Source organism: Plectropomus leopardus, chromosome 14, assembly GCF_026936395.1.
Source record: "Plectropomus leopardus strain MGB_pleo_1.0 chromosome 14, ASM2693639v1, whole genome shotgun sequence".
NCBI classification, from domain to species: Eukaryota; Metazoa; Chordata; class Actinopteri; order Perciformes; family Serranidae; genus Plectropomus; species Plectropomus leopardus.
The window spans coordinates 18,099,584-18,122,921 of record NC_142189.1 but is presented as its reverse complement, the minus strand read 5'-3'; the positions used below and the strand labels follow the sequence as shown (position 1 = coordinate 18,122,921).

The 23,338-nt window shown below is 42.8% G+C and overlaps 2 protein-coding genes across 2 annotated transcripts in view; one reads left to right on the top strand and one right to left on the bottom strand.

Annotated features, from left to right (window-relative positions):
* The window catches only part of mnat1 (MNAT1 component of CDK activating kinase), a 45,954-nt gene extending 27,930 nt beyond the window's left edge, over positions 1-18,024 (top strand). The window contains exon 8 of the mRNA XM_042501250.2: positions 17,510-18,024. Coding sequence (XP_042357184.1) covers positions 17,510-17,621 — 112 coding nt within the window. The 3' untranslated portion in view covers positions 17,622-18,024. The remainder of the gene's footprint in view (positions 1-17,509) is intronic.
* Positions 17,818-23,335, bottom strand: trmt5 (tRNA methyltransferase 5). The gene is made up of 5 exons (XM_042501249.2): positions 23,210-23,335; positions 21,254-21,846; positions 20,995-21,119; positions 20,199-20,838; positions 17,818-18,126 (listed from the first exon to the last, which is right to left on the bottom strand). The coding sequence occupies exons 1-5, from the start codon at positions 23,215-23,217 to the stop codon at positions 18,065-18,067; spliced, it is 1,428 nt and encodes a 475-aa protein (XP_042357183.2). The 5' UTR covers positions 23,218-23,335; the 3' UTR covers positions 17,818-18,064.
* Positions 23,336-23,338: the final 3 nt, after the last annotated feature.

The following is a 23,338-nucleotide window of genomic DNA, read 5'->3' as shown; positions in this document are numbered from 1 at the left end:
TTGATTAATTCATTTAATATATACCAACTCAACTTTCCATGTAATTGATCCCGAATTAAAAAGTTCTTTCCAGGGACCCCCTTATCAATTTACATTTCCTTTCTAGGAAATTATAGGAAACTATGAGACGGGTAAAATAAATTGTTAGTGATTAAACTTGAATCGTGTAGTTTTGTAATTCTCAACATAGCTACAGTGGTGTAGTGTACATCGTCACAGAGCTGCCAGAGAGTCGGCCTGCTTGGAAAGCCTGGCTCGTCTCACTTGACTCTCCTCTGATTAACTGGGAGAGTGAAAGCAAATGAGGAGGAGGAGGAGGAGGAGGGCTGGTAGAGAGAGAGGGAGTAACAACTATCGCCCTGCCACAAGCCGCCACAGTGCCTCTGTAGGAGCGTCCATTAACACACACAGGAAGTGCTTTCCCCGACGGCCCCTTTGGGCCAATCAATCCACGACGCCATTGGTCCAGTCCTAGCTGAATGTAAGCTATCCATCAGACAGCCCAGCGCCCAGCCATCTGCACTGCAACTGGCTGGCACTAAAGCCTGCCCACACACTGAGAGCGGCCGGCTTTTATTGGGTGACAGGAGCAAAGCGGGGTCATATTCTTTGGGCGAGCTCATTGACTTTCAGCGCTGCTTTACCCGCACAGTAACCTTCATTTGGCTGAGATGTGCGGGTTTGTACATAATGTCAGCATGTTTAGGATAGGAGTTTTCTAGTTTCGTCTTCTTTATTCTTTCGATAAAAGTTGCTATTGACTTTTGTTTGCACAATCACATTTACCTAATTACCTGGAAAATCACAGACTTAAGGTGAAACGTTTTCCTTACAGGATTGTGGGAGAGTTTAAGCAGAATAACTGGTCCTTATTTACATTATGTATTCAGCGAAGTGCTGAGGTCCTACTTCTTTTGGCCAGGCTGATCAATATGCAGATGAAACACATCTCACAATTTTTGCCGCATGCTGGAGCTCAGAGGAGGGAGGAAGAGGAGGAGGGTGGGGGTGGGGGCGGCCCGGTGTCAGCAGTTCAGGGGTCCAGGAGGACCGATGCTGGAGAGGAAGGGCTCTGCCATGGAGATAAATGAGGTTCAGTTCAGTGAGGAACACCAGTCCCATTGGTGCGGGCCGCAGGCAGCGACACAGACAGGCCCATTTAGACAAACCACAACTCCCAAGATGCAATGTGCTGTTAAGTAAAAGCAAGGAATAGTGCTGACACTTCTGCGCAGTTGGCAGTTTGTGATTCAGCGAAGTTTGAGGTTTTGTGCATGCAAGCTAAGATATACATAGATGATCAGGCTTGCACACACACATGCACACAGACGGTGTCCCTTAAACTGGCTACACATTTGTGTCATACACACTCACACTCACCCCTGTTATTGCAGTCCCAGCGTTTTGGCCACAATGGAAGTTGTGTGTGATGTGGGAGAACTTCACAAGTGTGAGTGTGTGTGTGTGTGTGTGTGTGTGTGTGTGTGCAGAGGAGAGAGAATGCAGACAGCGTTGAGAGGGTGAAAAGTGAGTCCCCTGTGTAGAGCGTTGGACTCCAGCTCCAATCCTATGACCTGTGAAGGGAATATGCTCAAACGTGTGAGAAGATATGGGATGTGCCTGAGCGTGGATGAGGTGAAAGGGGCTGTGAGGGGGCAGGTACTTATTTTAAAACACGGCTGTTTGTCTTGGTCAAGACCCACGTTGACAGCAGCACCACTGGTGATTTGTCTTGGACTCGGCCATCTCAAGTGAGACTGAAGAGTCGAGCTCACACACCCCCTCCCTGGTGGCCCCGGGGCCCCTGGGGCCAGTCTCTTGCACAGGATGTCCAGTCAACACAGAACTGACTGGTGCTTTTTTATTTCGACTCTTTTCTTCTACGCCGCTCTCTTTCTCCCTCTGTCTCAGTGTCTGTGTCTTTTTCGCCTTGTCCCTTTGCCCCCAAAAAACCGCAGGAGTGCTGCACGGCTGCCAGGAAAAAGAAGGGCCACGCCTCTTTCACTGTCTCTCCCTCTCTGTCAGCTGTACCTGAATAAATATGGGCTGAGCTGAGCGCTTATATTAAAGACAGCTGCCTCAATACTGAAGCAGAGGAGAGGCTGCATGTTCAGGCAACAGGGGCCTCCGAAAGTGCTCATTCAGCTTCAACATCTACCCCCCTTCACACACACTCACATACATACCCAAACGCTCCTCCCCTGATGTGCATAGGTGCGTATGATTTGCCACAGAGGATAGGACCCTTACTGTGCGTGGCTTCTATAACGGCTGTCGATCTTGTTGACTGGCACATACCCAGAACCATGCGTGAGTCGTGAGAATTATGAGTTGACTACGGATGAAACCTTACAGCTCGCTCTCCAAATGTCCTGCCATGGCTCCTTGCTTTTATGCTGAACAGTAAAAGCCTCTAATAAACAAAATCAAAGTAGAAGTAAATACTGCTTTGGACACACAAACGGAAACATATGATGTTTACGTTGACATGGCTGTGATATGAATCCCAGCACACAGCAGCCAAAGACTGGAGCGGTAGCTGTTTTAACTCCCGCCTTCTTGCGCCGACCCCATGCCTGCTGATGGATATAACCCGAATGGAGGCACTTGGATACATTAGAATACACCAAATGAAGCCATGCCTGCATTTCAGCTAAAATAAGTCAGTTTCTGTGCACACGCTCAATCTGCAATTTTTATTTTTGTGTGTAGATGAGCATCTGGGTCCGAGTTTGAAGCTCCGACTGCGTAGGCGATGAAAGACTGACTGGGATCTTGGACAAGGACAAATCATATGGGGGGAAAAAATAGGGGAAAGAGAAATTGGCTGCGGAGCGTTGAAAAATTCGACTCAAACCTCAAGTGCTGACAATGAGAGCTAGCCAGAACAGTTGTTTGTGTTGGCACAGGTTGCCCTGAAATTAGCCCATCTCTCTCTGACAGAGGTTGCTCAATGCGCTTCGCCAAATGCCAGTGTGTATAATATCATGAAGTTTTGCCTCCTCCCCCCGCCCTACTCTGCATTGCTTTCTATAATTGGTGGAAAAAGTGAGGTTTTCTGTTGGGAGCGCTTGTCAAGCATCCGTCTCTTGTCGGTGGGGTGAAGGGGAGCAGCTGAATGAGCAGAGTGTTTAGTCTGGAGCTGGTCTCCTGGGGATACACTTCTCCGCACAAGGAAGTAGTCCTCAGAGCACTTTCTCTCACCAAAACAGACAACTTGGGACTAGCTGAGGGGTTAAATGGCCACGGGTAGTTTTCTGTGACCTTCAATCATAAACAGAGGACAACCAATCGTTTTCATCCCCTCAAAGCTGCCCTCGAGTCCTCATTGAAAGTGACTCTTTTTATGGACATATGTACACACACGGGCACACAGAAGTACATAAATCACTTGTGCACACATCCATAGACTAGCTATGTTTAACGTGTACTTAAAGGACGCCTGCTCACTGTTCTGGTTGGGAGCCAGGGGTTAATGGGTCTCTGAGTGATGCTCTCCTCCTGCCTGTGTTCTTCAGCTTTCAAAGCATCCCCTGGCGTCTGCGTGTTTATGTGAATGCTGTGTGTATCCGTTTGTTTGTTTGTTTGTGTGTTGGCTTATACTGCATGTTAAGTGCTTTGGTGGGAGGGAGATATCCAGAACAGTCAGTGGTGCCATCACAGCCCTCAGTTCCTGGCAGCCGGCTTTGCTAGCCTCTCCCTGCCTTGTTGGCCTGACTCCAGGTCTGAGCTCTCCCATCTTTTCCAGCTCTGGCCTAGCTGGCCAAGAGCACTACCAGCGACCCAGGATTTGGCTCTGGGAGTACGCAGGACCACTAAACATGGTCCATAGAGTGCTCTTGAATCCATTTCTGCCATCGCTAAATTGGACTATATGAGGTTTAAATTGCATACAAATCATTCTTTCCTTCCCCTGCTTTCCCCTCTGACTCTGTGATGAAAGTGCAAGTCAGCCGTGATATTCTTCTTTTTCACTCAGTGTGCAGCTACCCCAGATGATTTTTTTGTTGTTGTAATGCACATTTTTGTTTTTATCGAAAGTTTAAACAACAACATATCAAGATCCATCACAAATAGGTTTCATAATAATAATAATAATAATAATAATAATAATAATAATAATAATAATAATCAGGAACAAAAACATGTAAAGAAACAAAACAAAATAATAGTGACACACTGACATCATCTCCAAAGTTAAACCCAGCCATCTTTCGGTTGCATTAGATTATTGCTTTGACCCCTAAGTTGCATGTAGCCAGCCGGTGAAAAGGCCCCATATAAACATGTAATGATCGAGTTTGTTCAAAAGAGAGTATGTCACCCTCTCATAAGCAGACATTTTAGTTGTGCATTTTTAATATGGGAGTAGGTTTTTTCTCCAGTGTCTCAATAGTATCCGTTTAGCTGTTGTGAAAGCAAAGACAATCCATCTCATCTCAAATTTGTCAGAGTCAGAGTCCTGAAGATCCATGGTTGAACCTAAAATACCCAGTTTTTTTCAGGACATCAACCCTAACCTGTTGAATATTATTTCCACAAATCCTCAAGTGCTAAAGTGCTAAAGAGCCATGAATAGCTTTTCCACGTAGCCCAGGTTCTCTGATCGCTGCAGGGTACACGTCTATCTGATGGGCCTGGAGAGGCCAGGGGGATGGGGTCAGAGGTCACTGACCACGGGGGAGCTGAGGTGCAGCACTGGGACGTCAGAGTGCTGAGACTGACAGGAGCAGAGTGATGGCACCTTAGAGAGCAGGGCCTCGTATTCTTGGCCTCGAATAGTCATGCACTCTCTCTCCCTCACACAAACACAGCTTTGATGCTTAAGTTATGAGCTGGAGACTGAGGCGCCGGTTAGCATGACCTCAGATGAACTCCCTCAAGTGCAGCACGCTTTGATCTACTTTTACTACTATTAGATAATGTCTCAAGGCTCGTATTTTTCTCTCATTCGGCCAATTAAAATATTCTGTGACGTTGCCAAACAGAACCATTTATGGGAAAAAATTGTTTGTTTGGCTCTTGCATAACAGCAGGGCTTTCCCTCAAATACTTTGGGGTTGCCACCATAACCAAGACCTAAAGCTGAACTTGGTTTCTCAGATATCTGATATCCTCCTTTCTTCCACACTACACACTCATTGCGCGTGCCACTGTCTTGTGTTACTAGATCCAGAGACTATAGACTTCAATGCTTCTCTGACCATTTAAGTGTTTCCATATAGCAGAAATACTCGGCTTGCTTTGCTCATGGGACACTTTTGCAAAATGACAGGAGGCCGGGGGCCAGTTGCAGCATCCTCATACATGTTTCTAGGATTTTAGGATCTTTCTCAGATTTTAGAACGTTTCTAAAAAATTTTACGACATTAAAAGTATTTAAGGACATTTCTAGGATTTTCTGACATTTCTAGGATTTTAGGGATGTTTCTAGGACTTAAGGGCATTCATAGGACTTTAGGACATTTTTTGGATTTTTGAACATTTATAGGATTTTTGGACATTATTTTCTCTTGATTTTGGGAAGTTTCTGGTATTACAGGATGTTTTTAGGATTTTAGGACATTTCTGGGATTTTAGGAAGTTTCTGGGATTTTAGGAGGTTGCTAGGATTTTAGGACACTCCTAGGATTTTATGATGTTTCAAGGATTTTAGGACATTGCTGGGATTTTAAAACATTAGGGGCTTAGTTAAGACCACTTAGCTAGGGGAGTCAGAGGATCCTCCACTGGCACTTTTTTTAAATAAACAAGCTGGCACCTTATGTATACTAAAAGTACAAAAACAATTCCCAGTGTGAATTTTTATAGAAAATTAGAAAATGGTTAGGGGGGTCATCTGGGTCCAGATTTGGCCCATGATCTGTAAATTGAGTATCACTGTCAGATAGCTTGGATCTGAGAGCTTTTCTGCAGCCGTGGGACTCTCAGATTTTAAAATTTGCATAACCAAAAGAGAGTGCAGGTATTGTAAAAGTGTGGAGGTTCAAGTCTGGCTATTTGACTTGCAAACGTGTCTGTGTCAACACAATGCCCCGTCTTCATTCGCAGCATATAGCCATCGCGTTGCTTTGAGCTTCTTGTACTGTAGGTGCTTCGTTACTAACTTGATCAGAAACAGAGTGGAGCGTGGGCACCGGCCAACTCTGCACCAGCCCCCACCCAGCCCATTATCCCGTCTGTCTCAGTAAACAGACCATTAACAGACAGAGCTGGTGGAGGCCACATCACTATTGTTTTCCCTCCCATAGATCTGTGCAAATATTGATCTTCTCTTGAAGTATGAGTCAAAATAAGCACGCGCTGTAGTTGACTGGAGGCTTTTTACTCGTGGGTGAGTCATTTCTGACCCAAAGAGCGGGGCGGAAACAGAGGGAGCATTTCAGAATGACAGAGCGGGAGAAACATTTGTCTTGTGTGTATTCTGGTCATCTGGAAGAGGTCTGCTTTTAGTGTTATTGTTTTCCTTCTGTGGGCTGTGTGCCAGACAGACAAGCGGTCTCCTCCCAAGATGAACTGAGGCCAGGCCAAACCAGGCCAGCGAAGGAGACACCGGCGGACAGGGAACTCCGAGTATAACAGCGTCTGTTGCCTTCAGGTTTATTTGTGTCACAGCCTAGAGGCGACAGGGTCAACACCCAGAGGAGGGTGAGGTGATGCCTCCTGACTATTTTAAAACACTGATCTGTGTAGCGGTTTGGGAAGCGGCTGCATGTGTTCTAAGGTTGCATGCTTTGATTTTGATGGTGCTCATAGCTCTGTGCACACGCCCTCACAGTTAGTGTGTATTTTTCACACAAACACCATCAGACCTGTGCCTCTCCCCTGCTCTTCACCCCTGGGGCAAAGGGCCTGGCAATGTACAGGGGGATTAGCAGGCTCATTTTCCCCTCTTAAGAGCTGCAGAAAGAAAACAAACTCCCGTCATGTGGGGCTGGGCTGCTCGGCTTGCCACGCACACCTCATGGCAGGAGGTACCTCTCGACTATATGAATTATCACCCTCCCCCTGCTGCACCTTTCCCTTTTTGTTTTCCCTCTGTGCTCTCTTTCCATCTTTCTCCTTAATTGAAATCCTCTTTGCCTCTCCTCGAGGTGCTTCTGTAACTGATACCTGTGGAGGCGACCCATTCCCGTGGGACGACTCTATTCTCCCTCTCTGTATCGGAGCTCTGTTCCCACAATGTTACATCTAACTGTCAGGGCTCCTTTGCTGTGGATGTATGGGTGTGCCTTGTGCTAGCAGCCATTCACTGAACAGCATATGTCCTTCCATTGTTTACGGCCCCATTTGGTTAACGATGACACTGATGTCATGTCATTATCCTCCCTCTCCAGTCTGGTTTGACCCCCCTTCCTACTCCTCCTCCTCCTCCTCCTTCCTCTATGCTCTCCAGGGGGCAGAGTTATCAAGTGGCAGCTCAGGAGGCAAAAGAACGATGCTGTCTGTATCAAGTGGCTAGCGGGCTGTGTGATGCCTCTCCAAGCCTGCGGTTAGGTGTGAGGCCAGTGATCCAGCCTGTCTGCCAGCCTTTACTGCCCCCATCAGGTCAAAAAGAGGAGGTGCAGGGCCGACACACAAAAGAGAGCTGTGGATGAGTAGTGACAGGTGATGCTTGGACCAGGAAGTGAAGTTTGGGCACAATGGGCCTTTATCGTGGCACCTCTACAACACTGTCTTTTACAAAACAAGTGCACCGCTTTGTCTTTATCGCTGACACCAACAAGCTCTTGAAGACAGCTTGTCAGTCACTTCACATGTATTTCTATAAGTGTTAATGTCAAGTGTCACCCAAAGCTTCTGTTAACACTCTAAACATGTTCTCCCCTTAACTAAGTGTTAGTGCTACCCACCTCCTGCTCCTCTTTTGGGATGCAAAGACTCATTCTGTCGGTGGTGATGATAAGACACACGATAAATGGATAAGGGGCTCGTGAGGATATGACGTAACCGCCCCCCTCAGACACACTCAGATAGTACAACTTGAGATAATCTGGTGGACAGTGGGTTGGCTAATGGCTGAGGATCTGTCTCACACACTCCCATGTCCCAGAGGAAGCTGCATTCAGTGGAAAAGAGTGTGACCTATGACCCACAGTGATGAAAGACCGCTGTTGACAGATATAGTATACCTGTGAGAGTCCTCTGTGTTTGGCTTGTCTGCGGGGGTTTTTTGTTTCTGGACCGCAGCCTGGACCAATTCACACGTTCTCCAGAATTCTGCTCCATCAGTTTGCCATCGGTATCGATACAAACAGCTCTGCCCTTAAAAAAACATGTATTCACACGCGTGAATTGTATAGACACACACATGGGGGCATAAGCACACATCGCACATCCACACAATGCGCTCAGTGTGTCGTGTCTCTCACAGGGGTACATTTTCTCTCAGGATAGAGTGTAGGAAGGAGGGGCAGATGGGGCGGCAGTGCTGTGAGTGAAACTGGAGCCGCCTGAGGAATGCAGGGGGTGTTTTTGGAGGACTGGAGTGGAGTTTGGGGGGTAAAGGGGGGTTGACTTAAGGGGTAGGATGGGTGATTAGGGGGTGACAGCTGAGTGCTGACCCCTCTATAATGACAAATCATCTGGCAGGTGTGTGGCTCTGCTTCTACTCCCCCTCCTTCAGCCCCCATCATTTCCAGGCCAGGAATCCTCAACCGCTGCCTGAGCAGAGCGCTAAAGGAAGACTTCCGGACATTCGCACTGCCGTCCAGCAGCCTCATGACTGGCCTTTCAGAAGTTTGGGGCAGCCTCTGTTCAGATATAGCCTGCCCTGTGCTTGTCAGTTGCCCTCTTTGTGCACTCAACACACCCGTCTAAGCTCCTTGGTTTAATAAACATAGTTAATGAGGCTTCAGTCCTTGGGGCTGTCTCAGGTAGGGTAGGTTTCATTGATTTATCTTTGCAGATGTCATTTTTCCTCTCAGTGTTGATTAAACAGAGTTTACTTCTCCAACTGCCTGAAAGTCAGCGTACCCTGTTTGGGTAATGAATCATGCTGATGACAAGCAGAATTCAAAAAGCCTCTCATCTTTTGTGAAGTAAATACAAGTACTGATCCTGGATCAGTGAGGGTGAGAGCAGGCAGGTGCCAAGCTGAGACCAGGTCTCAGGTCAGTGCTTTGAAGGAAAATATAAAAGTAGCAGGAGTTCAGAATTAATGGATTCTCTCAGAAAATCCAATTCATTTTCTGTTGAAGGAGCCGCTTCAGCTTGAAGCATGAAGGAAGTATTTCACTGCTGGAAAGATGGTGCTTGTTTTTTTTGTTTTTTTTTAAATATAAAACTGGGCTATCCGTGCAGTAGAAATACATTTCAGAAAACAGAAAAAGGGCTGTAGCATTCACTTTTGCCTAAGAGGTAAAAAAAACCTACAACTACCAAAATGCACTGCTCCGCACCGGACCAATAAATGCTCTTTCTGTTTACAAATTTTCATATTGCAAACAGTGCAGTAAAATATGCTTCTGAAAACGTTTTAGGTGAGAAATTAACAGTGCGGTTACAGAATCTTGGTCTCTCATATATATATATATTTATAGTTTGATCTCAGTTCTTTTCAACCTCCTTTTTTGCAATACTGGAAACAGTATGCCGACCACTTCCTGGTCACAAATTCTTGTAGCTGCACTAAAATATGTTTCTGAGAACATTTGAGGTGAGAAAAGGGCAGCACAATAAAGGATTCTTGTTTCAGATTTGATCAGTTCTGATCAGTTTTACTGTTTGATCTTGTTTTTTTCAGCCTTTGTTTATACAATGCAGGAAACAGTATGGCGTCCACTTCCTTTTCACAAATTATCCTATTAAAGCCAAACAGCTCTCTAAAATATGTTTCTAAAGACATTTTAAGCAAAAAAAAAAATAGGCAACACAATAACAGAATCTTGGTTTTTATTTGACTGATGCCTAGTTTTCCTGTTTGGTTTGAGTTTGAGAGAGAGGGGAGCTGCTCTCTTTTGATTCGCTTCTATACTCCTTGTGTCCATGGTGGTGGGCATACAAAAAATGCTAAAGTATAAGCTATAGTTCGAGCAAAAGCAAGAGTGCTTGGCTTCACCAGTCGGATTTGAGTGAGGAGATAAGCAGGGAGATCTTGGCGCTGGTAAGATGGAGGGAAGTTTACACAGTTCATTTACACATACTACCCACATTGTTATGATACAAAGCTGGCTGAAAATTGGCAAAGTATCCCTTTAAGTCTCTATGTAAGAAAGCAGCCAAACCACATACAGTAATTCTACAGTAAACGTTGTTTAAGACTGATTCAGATTGCTCCATTGTCCCGTGCGTCTGCTCTGTGGTTTGTATGTTGATTAAGTGTCGGCTTTCTGAAGTAGCCATTGTAGCATTACAGGCCTCTTTTCTTTTCCATCAAGCCCGAGCTTCCACAGCTCGTCTTAATCCAATTCCAGTCAACACATGGAGTCTAGACAAGAGGCCCAACGCACCCTGCACCTCCGTCCGATATTGCCCGTTTTCCCTCCAGAGTCCTGACCTCACTGCTATTTCCCTGAAGAGCCCAAACACCCTCCGTTCTGCAGCCGTGTCTTCGATCCAAACAAAAAGAGGAGCCGCACATTCTCAGCTGGAAATCACGCAGAACCCGCCGGAACATTTCGCTACTTATCTTTTCACTCTGAATTAGAGATGGGCCTGTGTGGTGTTTTCCAGGCAGCTGGAGTGGGTAATACTTTTGGGGTCCCGTCAGGAAAATCTCTGACCGTTATTAGCATTAGCAGGAGACATTGCCCAGGTATTTTAGAGTTCCAGACCCAAGTGGAAAAATGCTGCTGGGTCTGAAAAGTTGTGATCCAACTGCACATGGCTTTTTGAAATGAAGGGGTAACAGCAGATGGTATGAGTAGAGGATGAAAAATAATTCAAGCACTTTATCTACTGTTATACTTTTGAGAATCTAAATTCGACACTCATGCTGAGAGGATCTGAGAAAATTTGGCAAAGCATATCTCGGTCCTTTGAGTGTATACTAATGGAAAGCCCCGTCATATTCCCTTGTGGCAATTGCAGTCTGACAAGCACACTGTCGTACTGTGTCATACTGTGTCATTCAGTTGTCTTCATCACCTGCACTCGTCCTTTCCCATTCCCCCCGAGCGACATAATGGGCCAGTCCAAAGTGACCCATATTTACCCAATAATACAAGGCTTTGAAAAGACCCATATCGAGTTGCAGCTAATGCTCCAGTGGGGCCCGGAGAGTGAAAGATGTTACCGGCCGACACGGCTTGGGTTTCAGGGCCCTGCAAACAAAAGGCAGTCCAGTCCTCAGAGAGAAAGGGAGAGAGAGAGAGGGGATGGGGGGGTTAACGGGAGATTGTGAGTGCATACTGAAACAGTAGCGTCAAAAGGGTCTCGACATGTTTGTTTCAGAGGGGTGTACGGGGTTCCCGCAGATCCTTAAAATTTTTTAAAAGGCATCAAATTCATTCAACTGAAAATAAGGCCTTATTTGGTATTAAAATGCCTTTATCCCTTTAAAACCTCTGCAAATTGATGTAATTTCTCTCAAAAACATGGGAAGAAGGCAATGAGCAGCTTAAGCAGGCATGTCCCAGAAATTAGGAGGAAATTTGTAATAAGTAAAAGAAAATTACCTAATAATTAGCACAAAAAAGAGAGAAAAACAAACAAACAACAGGAAAGCAACAACAAAAACAATCAAACAAAGACAAAAGGTAAATCACTTGATAAAAAAAACCTCTTAAAATTATAATTATTTTAGAACAAAAATAATTTTAAATATATTAATATGATAATTTGAAATGTAGTTCTCTTTTTTCCCCCTAGCTTTTTAAAAAACTGTTTTCCTAAATCTACTAATTTCTTGCGATTTGCGGGACATTTCTTGCCAAGTTGCTAATTGCCTTCTTCCAGTGTTTTCTAAATAAGTGTCACCAATTCACTTACAAAGGTTTAAATACTTGTGAAAGGAGTCTAAAAAGTGCAGTAGAAGAAAAGTGATGTCGATTCAGGTTTCAAAGGGTTAAGGAATCTTTTAAATGTCTTAAAAATGTAAGGATTTGAGATGTAGAATTTTATGCATTTTTTTTCTCATGTTGCATTGTAATATCTCAAAGTAATTTGTAGCATCTTTTTTTTTTCTTTTTTTATAATCATTTACTGAAAGCCTCTGGCAAGAATGTCACAAGATCAGGATAGTGGAACCAAAAACAGTGTTTGGGGTTTTTTTTCCCAAAAAATTGAACACGTTCACAAGTCCTTTGTGGCCCAATCAGAATAGACCTGCAGCCCACTTTTGGAATATGACCCACCAGTTGGGAACCACTACCCAAGACCACTGGTTCCCAACCTGGGGGTCCCGCCCCCCACTAGGGGATGCCAAAGCTTCATTGGGGTCACAGAGCCTTCTTGATCTTAAGCAGTTTAAGCAAAGTTTTTTCAATGAATATAAGCCGTTTTCTCCATATTTTATCCATTTCTATAAAGAAAAATAAATAAAATTGTTAATATTAGAGTTAATCATATTAATCAAGATATAAACTTTAAAAATAAATGCACAGGATAATAGCATGTTGAAGACCAGAACACAAGCTATTCTCACAGAGCGCTCACTCTTTGCTCAACAGCCTCATCCTACATTATTGTGTTCTGTACTGTTATTGATTCACATTAATATGCTTAATATGAAATTTCTGAAAGTGTGTCACTTAGGCAGGGGTTGTCACTTTAGTTAATGATAGAGTAGGCGTCCGTTTCAGTAAAAGGTTGGGAAAACTGCCCTAGATGACATGGAACAAAGTGCAAATTCAAGGAAAATTGGCTATTTAACCAAAATTTTGTTGCATGGCTGAAACCGGCCATGCAACAAACCAAGGTAATGCATTCAATGCTCTGTGTATTTTGTGCAAAACGTTTTTCAAACACAGCAAGATGTTCACACATGCAGACTGTGAAACACAAAATTGCTCAAAAACTAGCCAACAAACGCCAGATTTAGGTTTAATTACAATAATAAGAAAATACAAAGTATATACAATAGAAGTAATTTCAGTGCTGGAGAGGAAGGAATCCTTAACTGCTTCAAAGTCCTCCCTTGTTTACCAAAAAACTGACATAACGCATTAAAACGAAACAAATTAAGCAACCAACAAACCAACAAGAAAACAGCACAAAAATATCTCTATATACACATGAAACAAGTAGTAGTGAAAGAAGAAGAAAAAATGCCACAAGAAAAAAAGTAATTTTTTCAAAAACATTTTGCAAAAATTGTGTGTGCGTGCGCGCGCGGGGGTGTGCGTGCGTGCGTGCGCGCGTGTGTGTGTGCATGCGTGCCTGCCTGCCTGACGTGTCTCATTTTGTGTGTGAGGACAGTGTAAAAAGGCTTTCTTGGTTTTGTAGTCAAGCGTGCTGCACACTTTTAATGCATATCATGTTGTTGCATGTCTCAGCTGTTGTTAGACCACTCTTAACGTCTCAGCATTGTCGAGTACAGTCATGTGAAAAGAGTCGCGTTTATCTTTTAGCTTCCTCTACAGCCAGCCGGGTGTGTGTGCATGTATGCGTCTGGCCTTTACAGGAAGATGCGGATTCGGCCGCTGAGTTAATGTAGCAGAACTGAACTAACCCCGGGTGTTAGGGGTGAGCAGAGGGCAGACAGGGTTGGTTTAAGAGAAGAGGGTTTGTGATGATGATACCCAAAGGTGATTTCACCTCACATCCTCCCTCCTCTCTTTACTCACCCCCTCCTCCACTCACCCTCCTCCTTCCTCTCCTTCATGTTCTCTTTTTGCTCTCTCTCTCTCTCCTTAGGGGCAGGCAGGTATAAAGTTACACAGAGCTCTCAGCTTTCTTGGAAGGAATGACCACATGAGTAGCTTGGGGATTAGATTAGCAGGAAGAGCAGACTTAGCCGGGCTGTAAATAGCCCACTTTTTTCACCATTAAAAAGGCCCAGTACAATATAATCAATAGATAGCACTCATCTGATGCAGGAAGCCATATGAGAAGACCTCCCTCAAGTGCTCTGAAGGACAGGCTACAGCAGCTTGGGCCTAATGAAGTTATTATTAATCACTGGGCCTCCTGTTTTGAACTTGTGTGTTGTTTCTCTAGTGGGTGATGAGTGGCCTTTGTGTGCGAGATGTGCTGCTGATTGGCATCTCGTGCTGCTCTTCCTCTTACTTTCATTGTCTATTGTGATACAAAACAAGGTCATCCTGTGTGATATTCATGGCTGTTTGATAGGGGCTTCAACTAACTTTACTATTTCCTTTGTTGATTAATCTGTCAGTTATTTTCTTGATTAATCGATAATGTTTGATCTAGAGAGAGGTTAACTCCCTCCCCTTCTGTTTGACCCCTGTGGGAACTTATTTTGGAAGACAGTAGTAAACGAGAGGCAAAACATTTTTTGATTTTGTTTGAAATGTGCCATGAATTAAACATATGATGTGTGTCAATTTACAAGATGATTTTTGAAAGTCGCAGTATGTCATAGCTCTGTTTATTTTTGGGTGAAATCTCTGAAAACTACATCTTTTAAATAACTTCTCGAAACCCATTTTTATAGATTTGCTTTTAAGTGATGTTGTCTTTTTTATTTCCTTTTTGTTTCTTTTATTTCATAATTTTGATTTATGTTTTATCTATTTTATTTCCTTTTATCTGTATTTTGATTGCTTTTAAGGTTTCTTTTGTCGATGATTTGGGCTATTTCTTTTTATTTACAAATTATGCATCTTGCATAATTTGTCCAATGGTTTTAATTTTTCCTAATTCTACCTTAGTTTCTTCTTGCTTGTGTTTAATAGGTCTGTTTGGTTTTCTGTATCCCATTTCTCCTTTGCTTTGTTTGTCAAAGCACTTCGTATTATTATTATTATTATTATTATTATTATTATTATTATTATTATTATTATTATTATTATTATTATTATTATATTAATATTGTCATTATAATGCAAAAGTCTTATGACAACCTGTGACTTTCTTGACTTACAAAATTACCTTACAATACCTACCTAAGTTGATAAATGTGTGTAATTCATGAAACAATTCAAACAACATAAAGATAATACTTGTCTCTCGCCGTCAACTACTTTACAATTTTTTAACAAAATATGGTCCCGTGGTGGTCCAGCAGAGGGGGCGGAGCTTCACCCCTTCACGGGATGTGGAAAATTGGATATTGAAGAACTCAGCATCCCTGTTATCTATAGGATTAATCATTTTTTATATATTTTTTAGACAAAGTCAGTCTAACCTTTTACAAATGGGGACCAGATTAGCTAATGGAAAAAAAATTTGGGGTCAACTGCTTCCCGCATCATATGGGTTATTGTTTAAAAAAAATTGCATACAAACAAGACAATTGCAACTGTTTAATTTTCCATTTTAAAGTATTCAACTTTCCACTGCTTCTGAGGGCTGCAGCCCTCACTTGTTGATTTCATGTTACATTTTTGTTTGTTTGCTTGTTTACAGTTTGTTTATAAAGAGTGATCTTGCTTGATTAACCAGTATTATGTGGCGAGAGCCTCTTATTTTGAAAGAGAAGCCGCAGACTGTCCGTGGGCCATGATTGGCCCCCGGACCAGACTTTGGACATGCCTGCTGTAAAGTGTACTAGTCTCTCGTACTTAGAGAACAGTAGATGTGAAGGTTTCTGAGTAATTCTGTTTTCGTCAAGAGCTCTCAGCTGGCTCTGTGACTTCTACTATAAACATCATTGATGTTCACATTTGAATGTTTGTTGTTTTCCCTGAAGTTACAATCAGTTCATTTTTACCTACACATATTACTGGTTTATTTGTCAGCAGGATTGTGGAAATACTACTGTCCCAATTTTCATGACATGTTGGAATGGTGTAGCAGAGGCCAAGGAAGAGTCCATTACATTTTGGAGAAGATCCAAATGACAGAGCGGATAAGCAAATAAATTTTCACTTTCGTTAATGTTGTGAAATGCAGATAGGGCTGCAACTAACATTTATTTTAATTGTTGATTAATCTCTCATTTATTTTCTCGATTACTCAAGTAGTTGTTTTTTTTTCCTATAAAATGTCAGAAAAAAATGTAATCAGTGATTTCCAAAGCCCAAGATGACATCCTCAGATGTCTTGTTTTGTCCACAACCCAGAGATATTTAGTAAAGAAACCAGAAAATATTCACATTTAAAAAGCTAGAATCAGAAAATCCTGACTTTTTTGTGTTAAAACTGTTTGTCAAATGACTTGGCGACTATTTGTTGAGAACTCATTTATTAATTGTTGCAGCGCCACAAATTGACATGATGTGTGATATTCATGAATGTTTGATTGATGAATATTTGACTCGACGTTTATGCCACAGATGTGCAGATGTGTTTTCAGTTTAGGCGTCATTGCTTCATTGTGTTACAGGCAAAGCACCTCGTAGAATCAGAAAGCAAAATATGATCTTTTCAGCATGTAGTTTCACCAACACCTTTTCCTCCCTGTTCGTCTCCCTTTTACACACACACACACACACACACACACACACACACACACACACACACACACACACACACACACACACACACACACACACACACACACACACACACACACACACACACACACACACACACACACACACACACACACACACGTCTCAGCTCTCCAGTCTCTCTGAGCCTCCCCACAGGTGTTAGGTTACTCTGTAAAGCAGCTTGAATGGTCACAGAAATCACAGAGGGCTGTCTGTGCTCTTGATTCCCGTTTCACTTTGAAGTTTCCCCTGGCTCACAAGAACAGGGGCCACAAAGCCAGACTCGTGTGAGGGCTTTAGCCCTCTCTGCCAGGACTCTGATTTCTGCAGGGTGGGGGGTTGTTGCGGAGGGAGACGGTATTGACAGGCAAGGCTACGTGTTGTCTCAGTCGCCGGAGGACTTTGCTTTTTTAGCTTTGTAGTCGAGATGTGACGAGAAAGTGGCACAGAACATGTGTGCTGGTCCTGATGACCGATCTTTGATGGGACAAAACAGTAGAGGAAGGATTAGAGTGGGTGGGGACGCAGGTCAACCCCCCCCACACACACACACACAGTGCATAAGTGGAGGGACATCTATCACTGTGGGGACTAAATTAACAGCTCGACTGTTTTTCTGTCTGTGCTCGAATGTGAAAATAAACAGTGACTTTTGGCTTTGCTTAAGAACCTGAAAAGGGGCTTTGGCAGGATACATCTGTCAGCACTTAAAAAATAAAAGACACCCATAATACTTTAATAGAGCCATGTTGGAGAGGCTTTTAGGCACAAGGTGTTCCAGTGTTGGTGTACGGGTACGTCTGTCTTCGTTGATCTCATCAAAAGGCCAAAGGGTTGCAGAGAGCCAGAAAAAATAACTCCAAGTGTGGATTTAATGAAGAATAAACTTACACTCAAGTTACACTCACAGGAACTACTTTCTGAAAGCGGCTCTCGGGCTGCCAGTCAGTCACATTATTTACTAAATAGCTCACCGCTGTTACTGACCAGAGCGCTCTGTGTGTTCTCAGGTATCTGAACCACGTGCGGGCTGCCATGCCTCAGGACACAGCTGGAGGATACAGCTCAGCTTTGGCGTGTCATCGAGCCATTCAGGATGCTTTCAGTGGGCTGTTCCTCTGAGAACATCCAGAGCTCAAACTGCACAACAGCCACCAGGTGATAATGTGACCGACAGAACTACAAAAGCAGACAGAGAAGGTAAACGCTGCTCTGGTGGACGGTGCTCTGACTGGTTTTTGTTTAGGGTGTATATGACTTTTTATATTTTCTGTTCATAATTTTATATTTAAACAAATCAAAAGCAACACTGATAAACTGTATTATTCGTAGATTTTATTTTAAAGGGAAACAACTTCAGACGTTTGGTCAAGCTCTGAATAATAATAGTTCTAATACATTCTAGCGCGAACAAAAGGAAGTCTTTGAAGTTGGATCCTGATTTCTTGTGAAGTTCACCAACACTTTCAATAAAGCATCGGTAAAAATCAGTTTGTTAAAAAAAAATAAAAAGCGTTAACTTAAATGTTTCCTTGCGTTCCTTATAGTGGCGGGTCGATAGGTGATTACGTCGAATCTGTGGCTTCTTCACACTTCTGTCTCTTCGGAGCAGGTTCTGCTGACGGCTCTGTGGATAAACACAATCTGTTTAGACTTGAATAGTGTAAAACTTTATTGTTCACAAAGGAGGAAAAGAGTCCATGGCCCATCTGGCAGCACAATAAAACATACAGGTACCCTTAAAGTTACGTTAGTTAAGAGCATTATGCTCCTCATATTCTGTAGCTCATATAATTATCTAATCATGGCAACAGTCACAAATATTCAGTGTATTTCTGTTTGTTTTGAGGACAGCGACGGTACAAAGCAGGGCGGGGAATTAACGCAGGTCATCAATCGAAGGTGGACAGTTTTGTCTTTGTCTCCTCATCAAGCCACTTTGCAGATAATTGATGTGTTTAAAGGGATAGAGTATTTAAACTGTCAAATGAAGTACTCTTTTGGTATCACATGATACCCTTTTTGTTCTACTTCATCTGATATTCGTCATGTGAACGGAAGCATTCAGTTGTGTAAAATGCCTCCACCATTCCTCCCCAAACAAATGTTTTACACACAGACATTTAAAACAGCGTTCAAATGACCAAAATACGAAATAAATAACTGTATAAACAACTCCGTTAAATGCACAGCCCTCGACTTCACCACAGAACAGACTGTATGTGTTTCAGCTGCTGCAGTAAATCACACGTCACATTAAACCGAAGATTGCCAGCAGTTATTGACTGCAAGCGAAACCACACAATAGTCATTTTTTTCTCTAAATCTGAGTACAAAACAGATCGAATGCATTTATCTCTAGACTAGAGAGTTTGCGATACTACTTGGGTTTAATCCTTCAAGGTATCAAGTATCGATATCCAGCCCTCGTAAATACAGTAAGGCTGCAACAAAAGATTATTTTCATTATTGTTATCACGATTGTAAATTGTTGAAACGCTGAAAGATTGCAGTCATGATTTCCCAAAGCTGATGGTGAAATATTAAATAACATGTTTTGTCAAACAGTCCAAAAGATCTTGAGTTTACTTTAGTACAAGATTTAAAGACGCTCACTTTAGAAGCTGGAAACGGATCATTTTACTTGAAAATTGACACAATTGGTTACTTAAATAGTAGCACTTAATCGATTAATTTACTTTGAGCTCTTTTTAAATAGTAAAATACACAAAAATTAAGTAGAAAAGAAACAAACCAAAATAATTAAAATTGGATGTCCTAGACCTGAGCAGCCTAGTTACCTGTTGGATAAATTACTTATTTCTGTTTTTTTCTGTCAAAGGCGTCCTGTAGTAAGACGAACCGTCCTATCACACTCTGAAAACAGGAGATGCGAAGGTTTCTCCGTATTAACTGTTTCCAAAGAGCTCTGAACACTCAACTAAACATATTACCCATGTTCATGTTTGAACATGTTTGTTTCTTTTTCCCAAAAGTAGTTTCATTTATTATGTCCTTCACCAAATAGGTAATGTTTTCAGTTTGGTTTGTCAGCAGCGTTATGGACAAAATACTATTTGAAAGGTGAAGCATGGGCAAAGGAAGAACCACGGGGCGGATACAAACCTTATTTTTTTCTTTTGTTAACAATGCGAGGCCTTTGGCCTTGGCAGAGGTCTGTGCTCTGAGTATCCTTCTAATTATTACTCAATTCTTGCCCGATATCAGACAATATTGTTAAGTCTTTACACTCTGTTTGTATCTTAAGTCCGACACTGCGTCCACTCCAACTGATTCCTGTGGGGAAGGGGGATTTGATTTTCCCTCACCAATTACAAGAGGCAAACATACCCATAATTTAAATCATTTTAACTGATGCGTAGCCATGCCAACATACTTTTTTGCAGGGTTTTTTGTGAATGAAGTGTTGGGCATGTTGATTTAAAACAGCCCTGATAGCAGCGTCTAATCTGTGTAATGTGCTCATCATTGTCGTTATTAGTTCTCGGTGGTTCTGGTGCACTGCTAAACAACAGCTTGACAACAGCGTTACTCTTGCCAGTGGTGCTGATTGGTTCGATTTTTATTTTACCCAAGAAACCGTTGTCTCATGTCACGACACCAGATGAATCAGTCAACTCGGTGGAGTGGGCAGACTCAAAGGTCTGGACCTGTGCTGTGTTATGAGTGAGCTCTCACCTGTCTGTTCCTGATCGTCGCTGAAGAGGACCTCTTTAGGGAGCCTGAAACTCACACACATCATGTCTTTGTTGGGCGCTACGTTACGCACAAAATGCACAGAGCAGCGGTCCTTCAGTGGGAACCCGACACTGCGGGACGCCCTCTCCACCACATCCGTCTCAGGGTCGTCGTCTTTAGAGAAGCCGTAGCAGTGCACTGTGGGTAGATTCTCGTCGCAGGAAAGCTCCTGGTGCAACAGGCCTCTGAAAGCATCCAGAAACTCCAGAGCCAAGGCCGGCAGGTTCATGACCACGTGAACGCTGGCGTCTCCCGTCAGCAGCGCAGGCAGCTCCTGCTTCACTGGCCCCTGGATGAACGCTCTGCCGTCCAGGTTAAAGGTTCGGATTTTCTTCTCCACCTTGTTGAGTTTGCAGTTGTGCTGCAGCCATCGGTGGGACTCTGGGTTCAGATCATTGGCTAAGACGTTGGCACCCAAGCGAGCGGCCGGGACGGCAAAGGGTCCAACACCAGCAAACACGTCAAACACAGTGTCACCACGTTTGACAAGCTGCACCACGCGCTGGTGCTCCGTGCTCAGCCGGGGATTCCAGTACACACGGGAGAAATCAAACTCATACGTCACTCCATTTTCCTTCACCTGCAGCACGAACAAAGATCAACCATCAGTCAGCGATCTTATTATATATGAGAATTACTTAACAAATTGTGTTACAGTCTGTTTGTATGAAAAGTGAAATACAAATAAAGTCTGATCAACTGACTGAAATATTAGCAGGTCTGTGATTTAACCTACTTTGGCGACCATGTTTTCCTCTCCAGCCAGCACCTCCATCTTGAAGTTGCGGTATGTGGAGTCGATCATGTTGGTCTTATTGACCACGCAGGTAACACCGGGGTTTTTGTCCATGATGACCTGACCTACAATAGAAGCAGCCAAAAAGTTAGCAATGCAAATGGGTTACTAACTATTTTCTTTGGTAAACTATAATCCTGTATGTTACATACTAATCAGAAAATTGCTGTCCTGAACTCTTGCACCATGAGCCTCTCACCTATGAGGTTTTTATATGGCAGCTGGTGTTCTCTCAGGTTCATGTGTGCGATGTGTCCCACCCGGCTGAACCCAGAGGTCACGTCCTGACCCTGAGGCAGCACGGCCTCCAGCACTTCCTCACTCTTCAGGTTGTGGTAGGTGAGCCGCAGCTCATAGTACTGCAGGTCCTCGGGGACACTGAACGACCTCAGAGCCTCGGCTTCAGCCGCACTGAAGGAGCTCGGCGAGGTCACTCTGTGGGGGTCCAACAGGACTAACCGAAAGTCACTACTCTCCTCTTTATCCTGCACCACTCTGGGCACCCCTGGGCGCTGGATGGTCGCCTTTCTCAGGCTCTTTACCACTTTGTTCAAGACCCCGGTGGGCACACGAAGAGCTGGGACACTGATGGTTTGTGTGAAGGCATCTTTGTCCAGAGAGGTCATTCCCCGGACCTCCGGAGGGGGACGGTACAGTTTAGGTTCCATTATGAGGTTCACAGCAAAACCAGAACAAGCTGTGGTTGTTAGAGCAGAGCAGACGCTGCGGTGCACAGCAGCAGCTTTTAAGTTTCTCTGATTTGGTGTAGATGTACAGACTCTGGAGAGAAGCCTGAAATGACAAAAAAATGTTGCCTTAAAAACCCTTTAACAGCTGCATTCAGATGCCTTTCACAAACATTGAATTTTCTGAAACCTGAGGAAACTGGTTTTATTTCTCTAAAAGCAATTAGTAACTTGGCAAGACATGTTACACAAAATGCAAATAACTAGTATAAGGAGACAAGAAAATGCTAATTTTTAAGTAACATTCTTGGAACTTTTTTACTAATTTCTTGAAAATGTTTGGGCCAGTTCTTGTTAAGTTGCTCACTACCTTTTTCCCATGTTTCTTTTCTTTTTTTTAAAGAAATCTTTCCAATATGCTCAGGTTTAAAAGGGTTAAAAAAAAAAATCTCTGTTCCAAATGATGTCTCCTACTGGAATAACCTAAATTCAGGCCTGGGCTGGAAGAAAATCATGTGCATACCCTCTAAATATATTTTTACAAACAAGGTTAAAGAGAGAGGTGACTTTTAGGATGAATCATTGTTTTTATCAAATCGAAGTATTTCTACAAAGATATAAAAAGAAAAACATTGTTGTGGACAGTTTATTTACTCAACTGATTCCAGATTTATGCCATCTATTTTGATCTTGTGCCCAGTCTGGGTTTTTTTTCTACTACTTGCAAAATATCATATTCATTCATCTATTTTTTTCAATCATAAACCTTCCTTTTTAATATTTGAAAATGAACTCAAACAATACATTGCCATTTTGAAACTTTTACTTAAAATTTAGCAAAAGAAAAAGGTTGGAAAAAATAAAATTTGTAAAAAAAATAAATAAATAAAAGTTAATAATACTTATAATTGTAAAAATTACAAGGACAGTGTAGTTATCTGGGAAATTTTCCCTTTTTTTATTATTATCTTCTATTTTCTCCCCTTTCTCCCTTTTTTTAAGACTAATTTTCGAGTCTTTTTCTTTCCTACTTTCTTGTAATTTGCAAAAAGACACGCTGCTCATTGTGTTTTCAGCCATGTTTTCAAAGAAATCACTAATTTGCTCACCTTTCCAAAGTCTAAAGGAAAGGCGTCCTAACGCGACACAAGAATACTGATGTCGATCCAGGTTTCAAAGAGTTAAACTAAGTCTAGATTTTAAAACTACAAAAGCTCCTTCAGCAATGAATCTTTGCTCGCTATATAACACCTCATGATGTGATGTATGATTTCTGTTTCATGTACGTTTTGTGTTCATGCTGTTTACGTTTTAAAAACGGCATGAAGCGTTGCGGTGATGAGGCAGAAAAGCTAAACATAAACCAAAACCGTTAACCGGGTGTTAGATTTAACAAAACGGAGCAAAACTTGGTTAAATAACCGATAAATGAGCTATTATTTTGGGGAAAACTCGTATGTAAAGCTCACCTCAACATCCTCCGATCTCACGCATGCTTCTGTGGCGTCATCAGCGTTCGACCAGAGCCGGCTCGTGATTGGTCGCACGAGAGGAGAGTCACACTCTGACGCTTCAAATGCGACGGAAGAGAGTCACAT

Bases quoted from the DNA above. Each gene is read 5' to 3' on its own strand.
- trmt5 (XM_042501249.2), bottom strand. The intron at 21,120-21,253 runs GTGAGAGGCTCA...CTTCTATTGTAG, and splicing joins GCCATATAAAAACCTCATAG to GTCAGGTCATCATGGACAAA. The intron at 20,839-20,994 runs GTAGGTTAAATC...TTCGTGCTGCAG, and splicing joins AGGAAAACATGGTCGCCAAA to GTGAAGGAAAATGGAGTGAC.